We start from the raw sequence: 21,829 nt of genomic DNA, 5'->3' as shown, positions 1-21,829 counted from the left end.
GGTATGATATTAAGTGTAAACGCGCGAGCTATAGAAATGACATTATTTCATATTTCAAATGACTTATTGCGTTAAATAAACTAGATTTATAATTTAGTGACAAGTTTTGCGCATCGCTGTCCTCTTAAAAGCAGTGTTATTTACCGTTAGGTGGTAGGCGCGTAAATTTCACGCAGAATTTGGATTCATTATATCTCCTTTTTTTTTTGTTTGTTTGTTTGTTTGTTTTGTTTTTTTTTGTTTGTTTTTTTTTTTTTATTTTGACCATTCATTTTAACCATTCGTAATAATGCAGAACCATTTGGCAAGTTGTTGAAAGAACTATTCATTGTTTTATAACGCCTTTGTTAAGCATATCTGGCAACCCTAATAAAGCACAAACACACAATTTCCTTACATTTAGCAAATAAATCGCACACACTAAACAGTACCACAGTCGCAATCAAGCACACAACTTTTTAATTGCTTTAATATTTGCTTGCAGTATTACTCAATAACTTTTTAAGATTAAAAAATAAAAAAAATAACAACGGGGGATCTATAATTGAATAGCATCTCAGTCGTATTAACCGCACTTTATTACTACATTTATCTTTTGCCCCTGAATGTGGCAAATATTCTCTAATTTCCATATCACAGCGGTTCTTAAACCTTATTTTGCGCCTCACACAAAGCACATTTATTATCTAGTCTAAAGCGCATCGGTCAACTCTGACGTGTGCGCGCATTTTGCGCCTCCTCGCTGCGTAAATCTGACGCAGTTAAGATCTATAATTACTCTCCTGGGTAAAAGATTGCTGACCAGCACCTAAGAAACTAGCTGTAGAATTACAGAAAATATTTCAGATATTCAAAATTATCCTCAGCAGACTGTTCAGGTCTCATGTGCTCGTTTACAATCCTTGTACAACTCCTGCTATGATACAGTTCCTGTATTTCTGAGAGTGTATGTAAGTTTTCTTATCACTGGAGTGGTTCAATGTTTTCTAATCTAACCTTTGTTATGTATCTTTTATCTGTGAAGTAGCATGCATGGTTACATTCATTTATTTTTATAATAAAACCTAAAGCTTTCAGTCGTCCTTGAGGTCCAATTAAGTATACTGTATACATACGTAGATACATACTGGTACCACCCCAGCAACAATAGGAACAATCCAGCTTAATACTTTCATTTCTAAGAATGTGAGGTTTCAAGACAAATTATATAATCCACCCAAAGTCCTCGAGTACAGTCAGTTAGTCACAATCAACAGGCAGCTAATATTATTTGACATGCCATATCTACCTCCTTAACCAAGTCATGATCCAAACCTACCTTGATGTGGACGAGAGAGTGAGAGAGTGAGCTGTACGGTGAGGCCAGAGAAGAAAATGCATTTTATGATTTTTGGATGATAGATTTATGGTACGAATGCTCTCTTGTGAATGGCTCACCAAAATAGAACACTTGAATTATTTCTGTTATGCGATTGTGTCCCTTTCACGTGTGCATTAGCATGTGTCCTTCATCTCTGACTCCTCCATTTAGTGTGGCATTCATATAGGGCTCTAAAACTCATTCCACACTCATTCCACACACACACACACACACAAGGACATCTTCGGTATTTTCAGAATCCATATAAATCCGAGATGTACATAAAAATCGTCATAAATGTTTATGCGTAAATGCACTGTTTAACATTCTGTAAACATTCAAGCTGATAAGATAACATAACTATATATCGTTATTAAAACACAAATCCATGTCAATACTTTGTAGTTCTTATCAGCAAAGTTTTTATAGTGAATGACCTCCATGTATATACAGCACTGAGGAATTCAGAGGTGACCGTTTATGACCAGCCTCTTAAGACCAGTTGGTTGTGTTCAGTTGGTATGTGCCCTGCATAGCTGTAGAAATGGGGTGAGGGCAAGATATAACTCAAAGGCCCTTACCTGCTCTACTTGTGGACTGTAACATGGATTGAGAGCATATTTATTTATTGTTCTCTATACAGGTTTTCACTGGTGACCTGTCCAGGGTGTACCCCTGCCTTTTGTGCTGGGATAGGCTCCAGCAGATCCCTGTGACCCTAATTAGGAATAAAGCGGGTATAGATAATGGATGGATAGATACAAGTTTTCAAAGCAGACTAAACAATTACCATACAATCACCCATCTCTTAATGACCACTGATGATGATGATGATGATGATGATGATGATGATGGATCTACATGAAATCTAAAGGACATTTAGCCAAGTGTAACTTGATAGGCTCTGTCGATTGGCAGTCTGGTCTAGAAAGAAATCAGCCCTAGACTTTACTTCATACCATTTGCACTAACAACCTTTGCTGGTGTTGTTGTTCTTGGTTCCACAAAGTCAAACAAACAAACAAATAAATAAACAATAAAAATAAATAAATAAATAAATAATAAAGTTTGACACAATGTAATGCTTCAGTCAGCCAGCATCATAACTTCCTGAGAAACGGAAGTAGGCTCAGGATTCAGGTTTCTGCTAGCTTCTGAGCCACTGCCTGCTTTTCCTGAGCTAGTGTGACGGTATGGACATGAGAAATAGGTTTTTTAATCCCCTGATCCTTCTCTTGACTTCAGATAAAACAACTACTAAATTTATGATCAATATTAGTGTAGTTAGTGAACCTGAGATTATGGTGAAAAGCAAAAAGTAACTGCAGCTATATATTTATGTATATATGTGTCAGCGCTGCAGTCGTTATCTGTAGCTGGCTGACAGACAGGAAGTGGAATGTATAATAATCTTATGGTTAGCATTAGCGTGAGTGCATTCTATAGCATTATAGAATACTGCGGAGTTTACTCTTTAATGTTGTCTGAATATGTATTGTGCTCAATGATTTTATAGCATTTTATAATAAATAAGGTAAGATATGAGCATGATGTTATGGGATATGAAACAAGCCATGATGACTCTGTAGGAGAATGAAACAAATCTGTGCTTTCACAATGAATAATATATACATTAAAAATATACATAATGTACATTAAAGCTGTTAGAAATCTTGCCAAATCTATTGCTGATATTTACTGGCTACTGCCCTCTAGTGAGTATTTCTATAAATATTCGAAACCAAGGCATAAAATGTGATTGAAATAAGTGCCTATATTATGTGAATTTATGGTGTAGAATTTATGAATAGTGAGAGACAATGAAATGCAATGCCAATGCAATGAAAATAGAAAGTAATGGAAATATTTGACCAGGAGCATATCACTTGAAATGTTAAAGGTTTCACTGCTGCAATTATCTGATCTTCACGTTTCCTGTTTACCCCGTGAAAAAGCAGTTCACTCTTCAACCATCATCTTCAGGACGGTTCATTCTGTCTGTGCTGGATTAAAGTCTTACATTTTCAGAAGATGATTTTTGTCTTTTTGTTGCTCTCCCATGTGATTGTACAGATTTCTTCACTTGGGTTGATAGAGCAGCCTCCACTGCAGTGCTCTCAGGAAGTGAGAAGGCAGTTCTCTTCATGATATTTATGTTATAAAGTTGAATCTGATTCCTCTGATTGACTAACTGCACTCCTGTCTCTTTGTTAGGGCTTATCCTGCAGTGTCCAAGTAAGTAAGTATCACATTTCATTGTATTACTGTTTTATTTATTAAAGCCTTTTGGGAAGAGAAAGCTTTTATTCATTGGTGCTAATTTACCAGGGAAGACACAAATGTATAGATAATGATCATCTAGAATGAGGATTTGAGAAGTGTTTGGTAGTTTCGTGTTATTGGAAAAATATTTAATTTATTTGAGATCATCATAATCATGTAGCACACAAATATATTTGTCCAACACTGTCTAATATCAACTATAAGACAAAGCTCAGCTCACAGTCAAAGCTTTGATTCAGTCCAAACATCTATCTGAACCAAACTGTTAGGTTTTACTACAGCTACGACAGCTACTTAAGTTCACACCAGTTACCTGATATATCACTATCAATCTTTCTGTGCTGAACTCAGGCAGGCCAAACTGTTCAGGACGGGACTTGGTGAAGCCGAGATCCGAGGCTCCAAATCCGCACCCCGATGTAGAACACCAGGTGAAAATCAAAGCAGATGAGAGGAATCAAACCTTTCCTGTGTTGATTCTTACCCTGACACAGCCTTCTGATGGTAAGATCTAGGAGTTAAAAGTAATAGCCACATCAGGAACTTCATATGACGTTCATAAGCGCTGTATAAACTGTTGATACAGATTGATTTCAGTATTTATTCAGCGGCTATTTTCTTCTTTTTCTTCCTGCAGCAAACATATTCAGTCTGCAGGGGATGAAGGTCCATGTGCATGAATTCACCACAAATAACAGTCTGTGTGTTAGATATAGCTTCAATAACAACTTTTCCTGGGTCCAGCGGCCAGACTTTGAGCCGGTAAGATCATATCTGAAGAGTAGTCATGCATGATCAGCAAATTAATCACCTGAGTAAAGAGTTTTATAATTTCTTCTAAATGATTGTTGTATTCCTTTTGTAGTGGTCTTTTGTACTGGATCAAATTGTCGTTGATCCAGGATTGACATATCAGGTTTCTGTGTCTAATTTACCGAAGCCAGATGTGGGGGGACATGCAAAACTGCACAGTATAACAGTTCCAGGTATGTAAAAGATTATCATCTCTAACTGTTTCTTTTTTATTTGTAGATTTTATTATAGATCTTAAATACACATTAATCATTTAAAATATCGAGTTTATACATCCATCATCCATTATTAAGAAAACATGTACTCCTGCAGGCTCATACAGTTATCCATGTTCTGAGATGCTTTTCTGTACACCACACTTGTAAAGAGTGGATATTTGAGTTATCACTGACTTCCTGTTAGCTCAGACATCTCATTCTGGCCATTCTCCATTCTCACCATTGTGTGTAAACTTTACAGGTTGTTGTGTGTGTGTGTGTGTGTGTGTGTGTGTGAAAAAAACCCCAGCAGTTTCTTTAATACTCAAACCAGCCTTTCTGGCCTGAACAACCATGTTATAGTCAAAATTTTGTTTTTTCTGGTGTTTGATTTGAACATTGACTGAAGTTATTTTGTGCTTTATTGTGCTGCTGCTACATGATTGGATTTTAGGATAAATTCATGAATTTCCTAATAAAGTGGACAGTGAGTGTATGTCAGATGGTTAATGATATTTGACTTTTGTAAAGGTTGTGAACTTCGTAAATTCCGAAGCCTCCGTGTATGCTTGGAGAACGGTGAGCTGTGTTTATTCAGTCTCAGAAACTGCCCTATTTCTATGGCTATGTTAGTTTTTTTTTAATATGCAAATGGGAAATGTGGTGTTATAACAGGCAGCCTCTGGGATCCCAACATGACCTGGTCAGTGAGAGATGACGGGAGAAACGGGGTCACGATTGGAGTGATATTTAATACAGCACAGTTCTCAGACATGTATGAAGTATACATTCATTCTGCTGGTTTCCACAACGAGCTTTCACACGCAGTCTCAAAGGTACTGTGTTTTTACTGCCTGCTTTTGTAGACTTCATTTGTATCATTTCTTATTCTTCATTTAATATAACATGGCCCTTTTATGGTCTTTGGTTTTGAAGGACAATCGTACTTCAATCAGCGTCAGCTTCTCTCTGAACCCTTGGCAGATAAAACGCTGTGAGATCTTCTTAGGGGTGAGTTCTAAAATAATTCATAATAGACAAATTTCACGTTTCACGTGTTTCCAGTGCTTATAACAAAAAAATTGAAATATATATATTTTATAACAGATTAAACCATTCTTTATACGATGCATGCAGACGTGTTCACATCACCAACAAAAGGTTAACGTTTGCTCCTGTAAGTATTTCAATTCACTGTAAATTAATTTCCTATTCATGCGGATGCAAGACTGCGACTGTTTCAGTAATCAACAATGTTATATTCCTGTTTATTTCAGATTATACCATTCCTTCACCCAAGAAGCTGCGCATGGTTTGGACACTTTTAGGCCAAGCAGCACTGTTATTCTGTGCTGTCATTGCTGTTTTGCTGTACAACAGAATTACAGCCATTCATAAAGGTATACATAAAATAAAATGAAATACAGTACAATACAATACAATACAATACAATACAATACAATACAATACAATACAGTAAAATAAAATAAAATAAAATAAAATAAAATAAAATAAAATAAAATAAAATAAACACTGTAGGGGTGTCCTAATATAAGACCGTCAACAAATCAACATTATTTTCCAATAACAGCATGTCCTGAAGAGTTTTTTTTGTGCTTATACCACAACAATTTGCACAAATTACATGTTTGCATATAATAAAAGTATCAATACTTTTATAATAAAAGTTCCATTGAAAGGACAGAAATTTGACATACATCACAGAAGTTATAAACAGTCATTCTTTCCACAGTCTGTCACACCACAGAGAAACCATAAAGCACAAATTTTTTCACCTTGAACACTTCCTGTGGTGGAAAACGCGCTACAATTTAGAAACCACAGACACCCGGGACTCCTTCCAAATACGTTATATCAACATCTCCTTACAGAAACTTTCACCGTGTCAAATATTCCTTATCTAATAACATGGTTTTAATTTATTTCTTAGTAGATGTGGAGCATCTGCTATATCATTGAGATAAAAAACCATCACTTATTAGAACAAGTACGTTAATATAAGCCTATGATTTGGAGCTGTTAGGGCTGCTGTTAAAGAAAATAATCAACTTCTGTCCAATCAGATTTGAGAATTCATTAATGATGAGATATACAGAGATATACATGTATGTAGTATAACTTAAACTGTAGTATGACTAAAATGTTTCTTTTTCCCACTGATGTGTTTTAGGTGATGGATAGATTGATAGATTTTTAGGATGATCAATGTGGTAATAATAATAATAATAATAATAATAATAATAATAATAATAATAATAATAATAATAATAATAATTTATCTGACTCCAAATTACCACATTGACCCGACTAAATCAGTCTAATGAGCAGTCTTAGTAGACTAACTAAGAAAAAGCCACATACTTCAGACTAGATGATGGCAGAGATAAGGGTTTATTGTAGTCAGTGATGAGTACAAATGACAAGGTGCTCACATGGAACATCTCATCAACCCCACAAACTTCAGTTTCAAAGCTCAGTGTCTGTATCCATGTTTCTTATCACACATTATGACAGCAGCCTAACTCCTCAAAGTCAGAACGCTCCAGCTATTTTTCTATGGTGGAAAGTTTGGGACTTTCCAGAACATTATTATATTCTAATTTTACATTTGTTTCCCATTCAGCTTTAATATAAAATATATAAAATGGGTGTCTTATCCCTGCCATTAGCTTATAGCTAATTTATGCATTTTGAATGATATGTTTTAGCTTTGACCTGGGGTGAACTCTGATTTTCCCCAAACCTTTATCAGTGTCCTTTAACAAAGCTCCGATTCTCCCAGACTTCAGCTGCAGCTGTTCCACAGATCTAACACTGCTCTGAGCAGACTACTTGACTTTAACTTCAAGTTTAGAGGAGTTACAATGGACGCTGCTGTGCAGACTCTATCTGTTTTTGATAAGACTTGCAATACTTAGAATGTTACTGTTAATTCATCAGCTACACAAAGACTATTCATGCTTAACAGTAAACAATGTGTCCTTCTTGTGAACCTTACGTCATTAAATACGCCAATAACAGAAATGGTGTTCAAAACTACTCATGAAGTCACCCCATCCTTTTACAATTACACAAATTCATATAGGCCTAAAAAAATATCCCACATCGACTAGTTCAGATTTTTTTTTTTTATTTGTGGCAAATGAATTTACATTTCAAATGAAATATTTCCTTAAGTTCTTCCTGATCTTCCATCTATGACAGATCCATCGTCCTCTTCTCCTAACACCATGGACAAGAGTGACCTGGAAACCGTTTCAGTGCAAGAGCGCAGTAAAGTCCTGATCATCTACTCTCAGGACCACCCCATGTATACAGAGATCGTCCTGAAGCTGTGTGCTTTCCTCAGGGCCAAATGTGCGACTGAAGTCACACTCGACCTGCTGGACTCCACATGCCTCAGCACTGTAGGTAGCATCCAGTGGCTGGACATGCAGAGGAAGAGACTAACCAGGACTACTGATAAAATACTCATCCTTTGTTCTCCGGGGGTGTGTGCCAAATGGGATGCCATGTGTGCAGGGCACAGGGTGATGACCCGGGAGGACGCCCGTTCACCCATGGGGGATATGCTGACCCCCGCTCTCAGCCTCATCATACCGGAATTTGTGTGTGCTCCATCTTTTGGCAAGTATGCTGTAGCGTATTTCGATGACATGTTCAGTGAGAAGGATGTGCCTACTCTGTTTCATGTGACTGTAAAATACCAGCTGATGAAGCAGTTTGAAGAGCTTTTCTTCAGACTCCTGAACGAGGAGAAGTACGAACCTGGAAGGATTAAACACGTTGACGGCCTTGGAAGAGACGACTACTACAATTGTCCATCTGGCAAAGCCTTAAGAGATGCCATTAGGGCATTTCAGGCATACCAACTAACAAACCCAAACTGGTTTGAAATGGAGCTTGTGGATGTAGATGAAGAAGTTGAGTAGAATGACCTTGAGCAGGAACACGGTACTGAAAACAGCTGAAATCTAAGCTCATGTATTCACTAACAATATCAAAAGTTAAATGCCAGGGGCAAAGCAGCTTTTCATATCTGAAACTGTATAGTCAACTTGAATAGTCAGATCTATCACACATAAAATGAAGAGAAAAGAAAAACAGATAAAACAACAGTGCTGGGACAGCCTTTTGTATTAACAGGATATGAATCACTAAAGGTTATAGACAGTTAGACGGTTACTTTACTGATCCTCACAGGGATCTTTGGGGAAATTATGCAAATAGTGGATTATAATCAGTGATGGAACAAATGATCCGTTTCAGATTCAGATTTTTTACACAATGTACAAAATAAACTTACTTTGACTTGATGAATTTAATAAATAAATGTTTAATATTAATAATATTATATTGTTAATATTTTCCATGATGGATGAACATTTTAGTGGCTAATAATAATCGTACTAGGATAAAACATCATATTGGTGTCATGAAAATATACATTCAAATGTAAAGATTGTTAAATATAAATACAATTGGAAATAGTACTTTTTGTGATGATTATTGGAAATGTTTTCAGTGTTAAGTAATCGTAAAATCGTAAAAAAGTCGGAAAATATTGGAATATTTAGGCATATATATTTTTGCCTGCATGAAATAAATAAATAAATAATAAATAAATAATAATAGTTATTATTATTATTATTATTATTATTATTATTATTATTATTATTATTGTTATAGTGGATATATCGAAATTGTTACATATAGACTTCCTTGTATTTTTGTTAAGATATTTTCATTATGTTTATATTTTATCATATTTTTATAGTTACGTTTGCAATGTAATTTTATTGTAAAAATGAGTTTCCTTTTTGTAAGTCAAGTAATTTTTGCTGTATTTTTTAAGTGCTTCTATTTAAAATAAATAAATAAGTAAATAAATAAATAACTCCGCACCTTTAATAAAGTTCAAACAAGCAACCGAACAAATTAATGAATTAATTGTTATTTATTCATCCATTCAAAACATTGGGCAACAAACAAACGACAAAAGAAATGTTAGGACATTGCACCACGTGATATCTGATTCATTTGAGTCAGTTGAGTTGATTCGGTTCAGTGTCGTCGTCTAAGTAGTTAAAGGTCATTATTATTCTGCACTATTTAGCCAACCAAAATGGACGCAGTTAAACTGCGCGTGGCCTTTGGTCAAAAACAAACAGTCTGCACCACTGGTCGAAGTTCACTCCCTCCCCTTTAGCGTGTCTGCTAATCTATATGTTAAATCAGTGCTAAATCTGTGCATTTGCGGTGTTTTTAGCGCGAGAGACTTTGACAGCCCTGCTATAACACGAGCCGTCGGACCCGAGCCTCCTGCTTTCGCAAGTAAGTGACCTGAGGATTTTGTCAGTAGACTGGCACGTGCTCAACCGGCATAGAGTAAAAGTCATCCAAGTCATGCATCTTGATGCATTCTGCAGTTTGATCCAAAGTACACGAGCTCCTTTAAATCCATTCCTATGCTTCTGTTTCACTAGACTTCTTCACTTTTCATGCTATTTACCTCTCCTAAGCACCTGTAGCTTATGTGCTATATGTTACTTATAATGATTGCTGTTTGTATGGTAGCTGATTGCCTTTGCATTCTTTTTTTTCCATCACTGAGATTTCTTTGGTATAAAAATGCTTGGGAAGCTGTCATCCACCCTGCAGCGCTATATATCAGCAACTTCCTGCAGATCTGGTAAAGCTTTTACTGCCTGTTTCAATAACCTATATGCCAGATGTTCCAAAAACATACAGAGAGGTGACAAATTAAAGGAGAAAAAACGCTGGCTCTGAAGTGTTGTTAATATCCTTCACCTTTCAGAGGGAAGTGTCAAATCATTCCCATGTTCTTGATCTCGAAGACAGATCACATATACACTATATTGCCAAAAGTATTCGCTCACCTGCCTTGACTCGCATATGAACTTAAGTGACATCCCATTCCTAATCCATAGGGTTCAATATGACGTCGGTCCACCCTTTGCAGCTATAACAGCTTCAACTCTTCTGGGAAGGCCGTCCACAAGGTTTAGGAGTGTGTTTATGGGAATTTTTGACCATTCTTCCAGAAGCGCATTTGTGAGGTCACACACTGATGTTGGACGAGAAGGTCTGGCTCTCAGTCTCCACTCTAATTCATCCCAAAGGTGTTCTATCGGGTTGAGGTCAGGACTCTGTGCAGGCCAGTCAAGTTCATCCACACCAGACTCTGTCATCCATGTCTTTATGGACCTTGCTTTGTGCACTGGTGCACAGTCATGTTGGAAGAGGAAGGGGCCAGCTCCAAACTGTTCCCACAAAGTTGGGAGCATGGAATTGTCCAAAATGTCTTGGTATGCTGAAGCATTCAGAGTTCCTTTCACTGGAACTAAGGGGTCAAGCCCAGCTCCTGAAAAACAACCCCACACCATAATCCCCCCTCCACCAAACTTTACACTTGGCACAATGCAGTCAGACAAGTACTGTTCTCCTGGCAACCGCCAAACCCAGACTCGTCCATCAGATTGCCAGATGGAGAAGCGCGATTCGTCACTCCAGAGAATGCGTCTCCACTGCTCTAGAGTCCAGTGGCGGCGTACTTTACACCACTGCATCCGACGCTTTGCGTTGCACTTGGTGATGTATGGCTTGGATGCAGCTGCTCGGCCATGGAAACCCATTCCATGAAGCTCTCTGCGCACTGTTCTTGAGCTAATCTGAAGGCCACATGAAGTTTGGAGGTCTGTAGCGATTGACTCTGCAGAAAGTCGGCGACCTCTTCGCACTATGCGCCTCCGCTCCGTCAGTTTACGTGGCCTACCACTTCGTGGCTGAGTTGCTGTCGTTCCCAAACACTTCCACGTTCTTATAATACAGCTGACAGTTGACTGTGGAATATTTAGGAGCGAGGAAATTTCACGACTGGATTTGTTGCACAGGTGGCATCCTATCACAGTTCCACGCTGGAATTCACTGAGCTCCTGAGAGCGACCCATTCTTTCACAAATGTTTGTAAAAGCAGTCTGCATGCCTAGGTGCTTGATTTTATACACCTGTGGCCATGGAAGTGATTGGAACACCTGATTCTGATTATTTGGATGAGTGAGCGAATACTTTTGGCAATATAGTGTATATATGTCACCTACGATGAAACATTTCTACCTGATGGGAGCTGTCTGCCCTGGGACGGCTACGCTCCCATCTATAGGACACGAGGGCTCACTGAATCGTTTGAGGAGGATGAAAAGTAATGTAAATGTAAATCATCTGCTAGTTATTTGGGAGATTTCCAAGCAACGTATGAGATAATGCTCTTCATCACCATTATCAAAACATAACGTTATAACGAGCGCTCCATTACCCATCCTGAGACTTGTAGCATTTATTGTTCATTGGTTTTGGACCTACACCTTACTGAGATACTTTATGTAGTTTTTACTTTTAATTTGTCACTCATCTGTATGTCCAAATATATACATATATACTCATGATCACCAATCATCATCACCAATAATTCACTGTAGCAAAAGCAACCTGATAAAAGCAGTGATGTGTAATTGATTGTGTATTTTCTCCAGATGTGCTGTTCAAAATTCACCCCACCGTGTGTGAGGCTCTGTCTGATCACCGGCCGGTCGTGGCTCTGGAGAGCACCATCATCACACATGGAATGCCATACCCTCAAAACCTGAGGTAGACAATGTCCATTTGATCAGTGGACACACCAACAGCTGGTTGTATTTCTATTTAAGTTTTCTGTTTGAAAGCAATGGTCTGTATGCATAAGCATCTTGATGACAGTCAAAGATAATAGTGCAAATATCATATGTGTTACACCTATGAATTGAATCAACGCTTCATTTCTAGTACAGCCAAAGAGGTGGAGGACATTGTGAGAGCTGAGGGTGTGACTCCTGCCACGGTGGCTGTTCTGGAGGGAAAGGTGCATGTTGGCTTGTCTTCAGATGAGCTGGACTCCCTGGCCTGCAGTAAAACGACCCTGAAGGTGTCCAGGAGAGACTTGCCTTATGTCATCAGCAAGGTAGAAACAATCGTAGTGCTTCTTTAACCGTTATAAAAAAGACCTTCAGTAGGAATGTGAATGAGATGTGAGTGATTGAATCGGTAGGGTTTGTCTGGAGGAACTACTGTCTCGGGTACGATGATCGCAGCTCACAAGGCGGGAATTCCTGTTTTTGTGACTGGGGGTATCGGTGGAGTACACAGAGATGGAGAAAATAGTAAGTCACACCAAGTATTACTAAAATATAATAGGTCAGTTCTGTCAGTTCCCACCTACCAGCCGGCTCTCCCCTATCATCTGACAGCTACCAAGTAGGAAGTTTTCAGGCATGTGCTTTCTTTCTAGACACCAGCCAAATGCATGTTGTTGACCTGCTGCTTGTGGTGCATCAGAGGACAGCGTAAAACATTCTGAAAAAAGCCTAGGGCAGGGGTGTCCAATCTTATCCGCAAAGGGCCGGTGTGGGTGCAGGTTTTCATTCCAACTGAGCAGAAGCCACACCTGAGTCTACTGAAAGCCAAGATCAGTTGATTAGCCAGCTGGAATCAGGTGTAGCTTCTGCTTGGTTGGAATGAAAACCTGCACCCACACCGGCCCTTTCTGGATAAGACTGGACATCCCTGGGCTAGGGTCACTGTGATTGACAGGCAAGAGGATATAGAGAACATTGCCACTTTTGCTCCCTTGGCATCCTGCTCCTTTTGCCCTTCACAGTAGTGTTGCATATATGAATGACTTTTATATTTTGTGATGCATTAACAATTGGATTCCATGTGGACACATCTAATGGCTTTCCATTGGACTGCTGTATGGGGATTTGTGCACATGTGCATTGTTGCCTTGAAACAGGTTTGAGGCGCTTAGTTTATGTGAAGGGAAATCGTAATATTACAGCATACAAAGACATAATAGACGATCACGAGCCTCCAAAAGTTTGGGCAAGGCTCACATATGGGGTTATTTTTCAGGCGTCCACATACATTTCGCCATATACCGTATATACTGTGTACCTTTCACTTGTCAGCTTCACTCTGTGAGTGTAAATTTTCCACACACTTAAAATATTTAAAGAGAACATTATATATTTAATGAGAAACGGTATATATTGAAAACATTTAGAATGTAAGGTTTAAGCTGTATGAATAATTAGAACTGAATCATTATGGTGTATGAGACCATGGATTGCAGTCATTTTTAATGAGTAATAAGTGAATATTCCTAACAGCCCTGGATATCAGCGCAGATCTGACTGAACTGGGCCGCACTCCGATTGCTGTGGTGTCTGCTGGAGTGAAGTCCATCCTGGACATTGGTCGAACCCTGGAGTTCTTGGTCAGTGATCAAGGAGTGTAATGAAAATGACCATTGTTAAAAGGAAGCAGATTATTAATAAGTTATTAAATCAGAGACAAGATCTGATATATACAGTGCATTCAGATAAGTATTCACACGTTTTCATTTAATTCACCTTTTGTTTTGTTGTAGCATAAAATGGTGCGTTCCTTTTTTATGTCAGTCTACCTGCCATACACTGAATACCTTCTGAATGCTCTGTATACTTTATTTATTATATATGTTATAATCCTAGGAAACTCAAGGGGTCTGTGTAGCCACTTATGGAGAGTCAAAGAGTTTCCCAGCTTTCTTTTCCCATAAAAGTGGATACATATCGCCTTACAATGTCCACAATGCTGAAGAAGCTGCTGAGCTTATAGGTAAGTTTTAAGTAATTATCATGTGGCATTTTTTGTAGAGAATAAAGTAAGTCAGCAAAAGCTGAGGAAAAGGACATATTTGTGGTAGCAGATTGTTTTTCCTACGTGGATGTGATAGTGTTTCTCGTTGCACAGCGAGTACACTCTCTCTGGGCCTTCAGAGTGGAGTACTGCTTGCTGTGCCTCTTCCAGATGAACATGCTGCTGCTGGACAGCAGATAGAAGATGCCATACAAGCTGCTGTGACTGAAGCCAGGTAACGAAGACGGCATATGTTTTTCCGTCCCTAGTTCTTAAACCAAGGATTCCTGTAATAAGGGTAATTGGCATTCTATCAAAGCTAGGGTTTAAAATGCGATCAGAGGCATTAAGATGGATGCTGTTTGTTTTGTTATGTATGTCCACAGACTGAAAGGAATCAGCGGGAGAGATGTGACCCCCTTCATCCTACACAGAGTCAATGAGCTCACTGAGGGACAGTCTCTCCGAGCCAGTATCCATCCATCCAGCCGTCTTGATCTCTCACAGAGAATAATCGTTATAATTTATTTCACTCGTGTTTCAGTTTTCACTCCATTCCTTATCACGTATTTCTCCTAGACATAGCTCTAATTCATAATAATGCCAGGGTGGGCAGTCAGATAGCACGTGCCCTCGCTGAGCGCACACAGCAACCCCGAGGAGGCTGCAGGAACCAGAAGGATGAGAACCAGGCCTCTAAACCTAAAACGGTACGTAATATTCAAAGCACCATCTTACACATGCACAAACACACTCACGCCATTGTCGTCGGTCCAAATGATGACAGAGCTCAAAAATATAGTTTATATTTGTTTACATATTCATTACATAGATTCTGAACAAAATAAACACGCACAAAATTGCACTGCGCATGTGCACAAGGTCATTTTGATTTTAATTGACACAATACTTCTACTCAAGCATTTTGGTTATCGGGTCAGGGTTTTTCATTTTTTCCTTTTCGATCCGATCTATTCAGTCGGAGCTATAATTAGGTTTGGATCCAAATTTGGGTAATTTGGCTGCATGTAAACATACCAAGTGTTGTTTTCTTAGATGCTGATTAATCTTAAATCTGAGCTAAAAATTATTGGTAACAGTGCAGCTGTTTTTGCATGTTTGATTTCAGCGTCTGATTTCATTTCTAATCTTCTACAGATTGTTGTCGGAGGTGTAAATGTTGACTTCATTGCTAAAGGAGCAAGCAAGAAGTTATTGGTATGGGTGACCACATTCATGCATCACATAAAAGTTTTTTTTAAAGTCATTTAGTTTGAAACTTTTTGCTCAGCAAACTGTTTCATGTCTAAGTTTGGACAGACAAACCCAGGAAGTGTCTGCCAGTCCTTTGGTGGAGTGGGAAGGAATATTGCAGGTAAACACCATGTTCTTTCGTCTGATTTCTCAGGAATAAAGCTAACTATATTTTGATGTATGAATTTCTGAAGATCTAGAGCCCGTAACTTGTTTTCTTTCTGTTTACACTTGTCCCTAAAGACTGTTTGAGTAGACTGGGTCAAACAGTTCTGTTCATCTCAGCCATTGGAGCAGATTCTCATAGTGATGCTGTGCTCAACTACTGTAAACATATGGTAAGCACTGTGTAACACTGATAAATTCAGCTTGGAGTCATCACACTCTTACCTCATATCAAAACTCTTTAACAGAGGCACAAAGTGACTATTTTTCACATAAACATTGCTCTCATACAGCCATCTTTCCCTTTCATCTTCACACCTCATACACATATACACCATATGGATCTACTGAGCTGTCGAGTTTGAGAGCTTGTATTGTGTACACTCAATGGCCAAACGTTTGTGGAAACCTGACGGTCTCACCCATATGTGGTTTTTCCTCAATCTGTTGGAACAGTTGGAACCTCGCAGCTGTATAGGATATCTTTGTGTGCTGTAACTTTACAATTTCACTTCAGTGGAACTAAGAGGATCGAAAGTGTTCCAACATGACACTGCCCCTTTGCATATGGCAAGCTCCTATGAAGACATGGGTTACCAAAATTGGAGTGTCGGAAAAGCTCTGTCTAAAAGCTTTGCCCTCTAAAATAATCAGCAGCAAAAAATGTTTGTAGCACCCTGAACAGGTGGAAGGTCATATTACAAATATTAGATATTAGAACAAATAAGTAAATAAGAAAACCACTCTGTATATAATGTCTTTATTACCCATGATCTAGATAGCATTATAATATTTTATATACTACACAAGAATGGTGTTATATAGAACATTGAAAGTGCTGTCTGGATGTTTGAATCATGGCCACTCAGGCTTATAGAGGCAGTTTAGTTTCTGGGCTTTGGATTACGCAGGTGGCTGATTCAGATTTGTGTGTGGACTTTTCTCACATCGCCTCCTCCCAATGAAGTCCTGCCTAAATGAATCCAGCTGGCGAACAATGGCAGTAATTTCTCATCTAAAAACCCAACACTTCCACCTGACCAAATGGCTACTGTGTGTAACATTAAATATGGAATCCAACTATTCCAAATGATTTTGTGTGTAAATCCTGGACATTTCATAATATACACTACCGCTCAAAAGTTTGGGATAACTTAAAGATTTTATTGTTTTCCAAGGAAACACACACGAAAATTAGTCTGAATAGAAAATATAGCAAAAGAACAGGACATGCTGAGTTAGAAATAATGATTTTGATGGAAATGATGAATGTTTTCTTCAAACTTTTCCTTCATCAAAAAAAAACCAAACACCTTTTGCAGCAATTACATTCTAGCGTTAAATTTTTCAAGATAATCTGATGAGATTTCACCCCATGCTTCCTGGAGCATCTCCCACAAGATGGATTGGCTTGATGGAGTCTTCCTCCGTAGCTGAAATCAAGCTGTAGCTGAAATCAAGCTATATATATATATATTCAAAGTTGTTCTGGATAAGGGTGTGAAATGTGCAGAATTTACACATCTCAGTTATTAATTTAACATCTCAACCACTGAGCTACCACTTTCCTTGAACACCATTGTTTCCATGCATAGAGTGTGATTTATCAAGTTACTCTTGTGCATAAGGACATATATGTATATTTAGAACTGTTCCTTAATGTGTATGCAGAAACCCCTATGGAAAATAAAGTGGCAGTAATGGCATCACTCGTGGCTATGTGAATATGTCAGCATAACTGACAGTAATTGCTGAATAAGCTGCTCTCAGCATTGATTTAATATAAAGTCATATATGACATTTTACAATGAATGCTTGATCGTCAGTTAGTCTTACTGTCCCAATCATCTCTACCAGCAAATCAATATACTTTAAAATAATGCAGCAATAACATCCCTGTGTAAGCTCAAGCCCTTTCTACTCCCGGGTTTTTAGCCACTGGTGCATTTCACCAAGAAACTAGAGACAGGTCTGGCATTTCCCAACTAGCCATGACCCCTGATATTGACACATGCATTCATGGCACTCCTGTAGCACTACATTACATTTTTCAAATACAAAAGAGTAAAAGAGAAAGAATAACAATACCATTGCATGTTTTCTAAGTGGTGTATACATGTTTGCCATACATGGTGATGTCTTTGTGTAGACGTGTGTGGCCATGCACAAGCAGAGCAATTTGTAGGCTTTATCAGCATCCTGGTGTGTATTCTCAGTTCTGTGTCAACTTGAGTGTACGCTCAGAATTAGACCTTGACAAACGAGACCCCGGATCTTTGCTGTGCGTTCAACAGGACACTCATGCAGTTGCGAGATTGCAGGGTCAGCGAACGGCCACCTACTGCGCTATCATCACAGAGAGTGGAGAGCTGAGTCTAGGACTTGGGGATATGGACATTCACCAGGAAATCAAAGAGCAATATGTGAGTGCCACTGAGTATGTTGGTTGAGTGTGTAAGCATGACCTTTCTTTGACTGACCGACATCAGAAGTAGTCAGTTAACATCAGTGGATAGATAGTGTGGCCTAGAATCAGAGAAAATGATGGCTGATTTGTAAATGCTGCACAGGTTTCGCAGTACGAGGACCAGCTCTCCTCTGCGTCTCTTGTGGTTCTTGATGGCAACATTCCAGTTTCTACTGTTGACTACATATGTAGCCTTGCTAAGAAACATTCAGTTCCAGGTACATCCAGAGCTCTAAAAACAGATTTGGCTTGTTTAAAACTTGTTTTAAACCTGATTCAATCAGGATACTTCAAGCCACAACTTTGTGTCATCTCTGTGTGTGTGTGTGTGTGATTTTCAGTATGGTATGAGCCCACGGATGCTGAAAAAGCCTGTAAGCCCTTTGTTTCCGAGAGCTGGAAAGCACTCTCTTACACATCTCCCAACCTGGCAGAGCTGCGCACCATGAACCAGACTCTCCGTCTACCTACTCCACAGGGTACAACCTGCTACCAACCACAAATCACTGATAACTGATGGTGAGGTGTCTGCTGCTTGCACCTTATCACACTGCTCTTGACTCACGCTCAGGATCAGAGACAGAAACACACAAAAAGCAAGCCATGACTCATTTCCTGTATTAGGTGGAAAGATGAGAATCAAACGCACTCTGTGAGTTCTGCTGATTTCGGAGGTCTGTGCTGTATCCATACGCAATCATGTTGAGTTTGCCAAGTTGAATTCTACCAAAGTGCTGAAGAATTCTCAGATCTGATTGGTCGGAAGATGCTTATATTTCTCTATAACAGCATGAGTCAGACAGCAGTGCTGGCTGTGTTTCAGACTACAGATTTAAAGATTTATATTTATAATTTCGATGAGCTCCATCGAATACTTTCTCATTTCTGGAGAAGAACTCATTCACAGGGATTTGTTTGATGGACACTTCACATAATCTTCACAAAAGATTAAAAAATGTATTAAAATATTTGTTAAAAAGTAAAATGTACCAATATTAATATGGGAAAGTTTCTGTAATTCAACATTTATTTAATGTTAATGGAAGACAACATGCTCGATAAATTCTCCACTTCAGGAAAGTATTCATGAGAAAGGCCTTTCTGGGTAGTCTAGGTAGCTGGAACTAACATGTCTCATATATGTCTGATGACATTAAATGTAACTGTAAATACATATATATTATATAAGGATTAAACCACTGCAGCATATGCTGTTATATTAGGAAAATAATTCACTCTGTTTTGCATCAGACTTGTCACACCTCCCCATCGTCGATTATTTCCCTATAACTGCATATCCCAAATGTTTTACCTAAATCATTACTTAAATCACGAAAGCAAGACTATGTCCATGTGGCGTGTTAAAACAGTGTATAACATCTTCAGTGTTGCCAAGCTCTCTGGAGGACGTGTTGGGGTGTGCAGCAGCTCTTTCTCGCCCCCTGCTGGAGCACCTGCATTGTGTGGTAGTGACGCTGGGAGCACTGGGAGTGTTGGTCTGTGGAGAGCATGAAGCTGGTACAGTCAGTCTGCGACCCCGAAAGCACAAACGGGTACGCAGGAGTGTTTATAGAACTTATTGTTTGCTTATAGGTTTTCATAATAACTCATTATGATATACTCTATACATTATGAGTATACTTCATTTAATTGATCGGTTTATTAGTTACTACCACTGTGTCAGAGCAATACAGGGTTATTGGCTATTTTTGCAGGGAACTACCATATTGATGTGCATGTGGGTGTATCCTAGTGTGTGATTCTTGACATATAGAACAACACTCAAGTCTTAGCCAACCCCTAATTTTAACTATATTATATTAAAATGTTTAACGTAAAAATAGATTTCCAAACATTACTTTTCAAACAGGAAAATCCCATAATGGTACAGAAAAATGTTTTGCATGTCTGAAAAGAAACGAACACGTTATGTAATAGACCACTTTTCTGACAAAAAAGCTATAATGAAGGCTGTCAGGTTTTAGCTTCAGAAACAGAAGTGAGTGTGACAGCCAGAGTCTCCAGAGGAACTGTGACAGATTCTCCAAGGTGCTCAGTAAAACCTTCCATCTTATTCCCTTACAAAACTGTACAAAATGTGCCTCAGACTACTGATTCGGTTAAAAAAAGTCATGGGTTGTCATAGCAAATAGTGTCTTTGATTAGTCTATTTGTTTAGTATAGTCGTTTTTTTCATGTGGAAAACATTTACTTCCATTATTATTTTTTTTTATTTCTAACACTCAGACATCACGTTCAAATGAATCTATGATCTGTCCATCTCTTACTCCAGCTATAGGGTAGGTTTACCTGATAAAATGGCTGTTGAGTGTTGATACAAGGTATATGTTCCTAACAAACTCTCCCGAGTAAGCCCTGTCTAGAAAAGAAGCTGTACTATGTAGCTTGTATCTAATTCAGCTTCTTCCATGCACTAGGATACACACACACACACACACACACACACACACACACACACACACTGACTCACTGTGTTGCTGCTGGACATGATGTGTTTGCTGTGAGGTTTGGCACTGAAGAGAATGTTCTTGTGCAGAAAGGAAGGCTGTGTGCTGTGTACTACCCCGCACTGACGGTACGTTCTGACGAGACATTAAACGTGTCTGGAGCAGGAGACAGGTACATGACCCTAAAACAACAACCTTTCGGGACATGGCTCAATGTTTTTGAACTTCATGGTCTCTCTGTATCTCCTATCTCTGTGCCTCTCTCTCTCTCTGTTACTCTCTCACTCTCTCTATGTCTTTCCTCTTTCTCTCTCCCTCTCTTTTTGTCTGTCTGTCTGTCTCTCTCTCTCACTCTCTGTGCCTCTCTCACTGTTTTTTAATTCTCCGTCTCCCCACCCCTCTCCCCTCCTCTCTCTCTCTCTTTCTCTCTCTCTCTCTCCCCCCCCTCTGTTCCTTCCCCTCTCTCTCTCTCTCTCTCTGCCCCCCCTCTGTTCCTTCCTCCCTCTCTCTCTCTGTTTCCCCACCCCTCATCTCTCTCTCTCTCTTTGTGCCTCACTCTCCTTCTCTCTCTCTCTCTCTCTCTCTGCCCCCCCTCTGTTCTTTCCTCCCTCTCTCTCTCTCTCTCTGTTTCCCCACCCCTCATCTCTCTCTCTCTCTTTGTGCCTCACTCTCCTTCTCTCTCTCTCTCTCTCTCTCTCTCTCTCTCTCACTCTCTCAGTCTTGCAGGTGCAATGATGGCAGGGATCCTGCAGGGGAAAGACACAGACACCTGTGTACGAATGGGCCTTCTTGCTGCGCGTCTGTCTTTATTCTCTCCTCACCCCATCGCTCCATCTCTGACTGCAGATGCCATCCTCCCAAACAGGGTGCACCCACAGCCCTGGCCCAAACCAAACTGCATGTGGATGGAGTCATAATAAAGTGGATTTTTTAAAAAAAAAAAAAAGAATATACCCAAATAGATCCAATTTGAACCAGCAACTCATCATTCTGGTTGATTTGAGTCTTAATTCATGATGCTATCTTGATAACTGAACCAGATGGACTTGCTGGGCTTTTTGATGTT

General features: G+C 39.0%; 2 protein-coding genes across 7 annotated transcripts; both read left to right on the top strand.

The window, feature by feature from the left end:
- The first annotated feature begins 3,343 nt into the window (after positions 1 to 3,343).
- Positions 3,344 to 9,261, top strand: LOC131357487 (interleukin-17 receptor A). The gene is made up of 11 exons (XM_058396468.1): positions 3,344 to 3,484; positions 3,575 to 3,599; positions 3,995 to 4,147; positions 4,281 to 4,405; positions 4,509 to 4,629; positions 5,185 to 5,232; positions 5,329 to 5,489; positions 5,590 to 5,664; positions 5,761 to 5,830; positions 5,931 to 6,053; positions 7,879 to 9,261. Exons 1-11 carry the CDS (start codon positions 3,392 to 3,394, stop codon positions 8,604 to 8,606), a joined length of 1,722 nt encoding a protein of 573 aa, XP_058252451.1. The 5' UTR covers positions 3,344 to 3,391; the 3' UTR covers positions 8,607 to 9,261.
- A 372-nt stretch (positions 9,262 to 9,633) lies between these two features.
- zgc:136858 (uncharacterized protein LOC678543 homolog) lies at positions 9,634 to 21,692 on the top strand. 6 transcript variants are annotated; one of them, XM_058396335.1, is made up of 19 exons: positions 9,636 to 10,008; positions 10,289 to 10,366; positions 12,228 to 12,342; positions 12,517 to 12,691; positions 12,779 to 12,890; positions 13,899 to 14,005; positions 14,262 to 14,388; positions 14,524 to 14,644; positions 14,796 to 14,881; positions 14,989 to 15,119; positions 15,568 to 15,627; positions 15,721 to 15,784; positions 15,907 to 16,001; positions 18,045 to 18,251; positions 18,399 to 18,513; positions 18,637 to 18,774; positions 19,682 to 19,848; positions 20,853 to 20,935; positions 21,482 to 21,692. In XM_058396335.1, exons 2-19 carry the CDS (start codon positions 10,306 to 10,308, stop codon positions 21,678 to 21,680), a joined length of 2,163 nt encoding a protein of 720 aa, XP_058252318.1. In that variant the 5' UTR covers positions 9,636 to 10,008; positions 10,289 to 10,305; the 3' UTR covers positions 21,681 to 21,692. The 6 variants fall into 6 exon arrangements, with proteins under 6 accessions (XP_058252323.1, XP_058252324.1, XP_058252321.1 ...); XM_058396336.1 differs by having other exon boundaries at positions 9,640 to 10,008; positions 18,123 to 18,251; XM_058396340.1 differs by lacking the exon at positions 19,682 to 19,848 and having other exon boundaries at positions 9,634 to 10,008.
- Positions 21,693 to 21,829: the final 137 nt, after the last annotated feature.

Source organism: Hemibagrus wyckioides, linkage group LG08 (assembly GCF_019097595.1).
Source record: "Hemibagrus wyckioides isolate EC202008001 linkage group LG08, SWU_Hwy_1.0, whole genome shotgun sequence".
Taxonomy (NCBI): Eukaryota; Metazoa; Chordata; class Actinopteri; order Siluriformes; family Bagridae; genus Hemibagrus; species Hemibagrus wyckioides.
Note: the sequence above shows the minus strand (reverse complement) of the source record. Positions and strands in the feature narration are given on the sequence as shown.

Coding starts and splice junctions, on each gene's coding strand:
- zgc:136858 (XM_058396335.1), top strand. CDS start 10,306: ATGCTTGGGAAGCTGTCATCCACCCTGCAGCGCTATATATCAGCAACT. Junction 12,692..12,778: donor TGCCTTATGTCATCAGCAAG/GTAGAAACAATC, acceptor TTGAATCGGTAG/GGTTTGTCTGGAGGAACTAC. Junction 14,882..14,988: donor GGGACAGTCTCTCCGAGCCA/GTATCCATCCAT, acceptor TATTTCTCCTAG/ACATAGCTCTAATTCATAAT.
- LOC131357487 (XM_058396468.1), top strand. CDS start 3,392: ATGATTTTTGTCTTTTTGTTGCTCTCCCATGTGATTGTACAGATTTCT. Junction 5,233..5,328: donor CCGTGTATGCTTGGAGAACG/GTGAGCTGTGTT, acceptor GTGTTATAACAG/GCAGCCTCTGGGATCCCAAC. Junction 5,490..5,589: donor TTTCACACGCAGTCTCAAAG/GTACTGTGTTTT, acceptor TTGGTTTTGAAG/GACAATCGTACTTCAATCAG.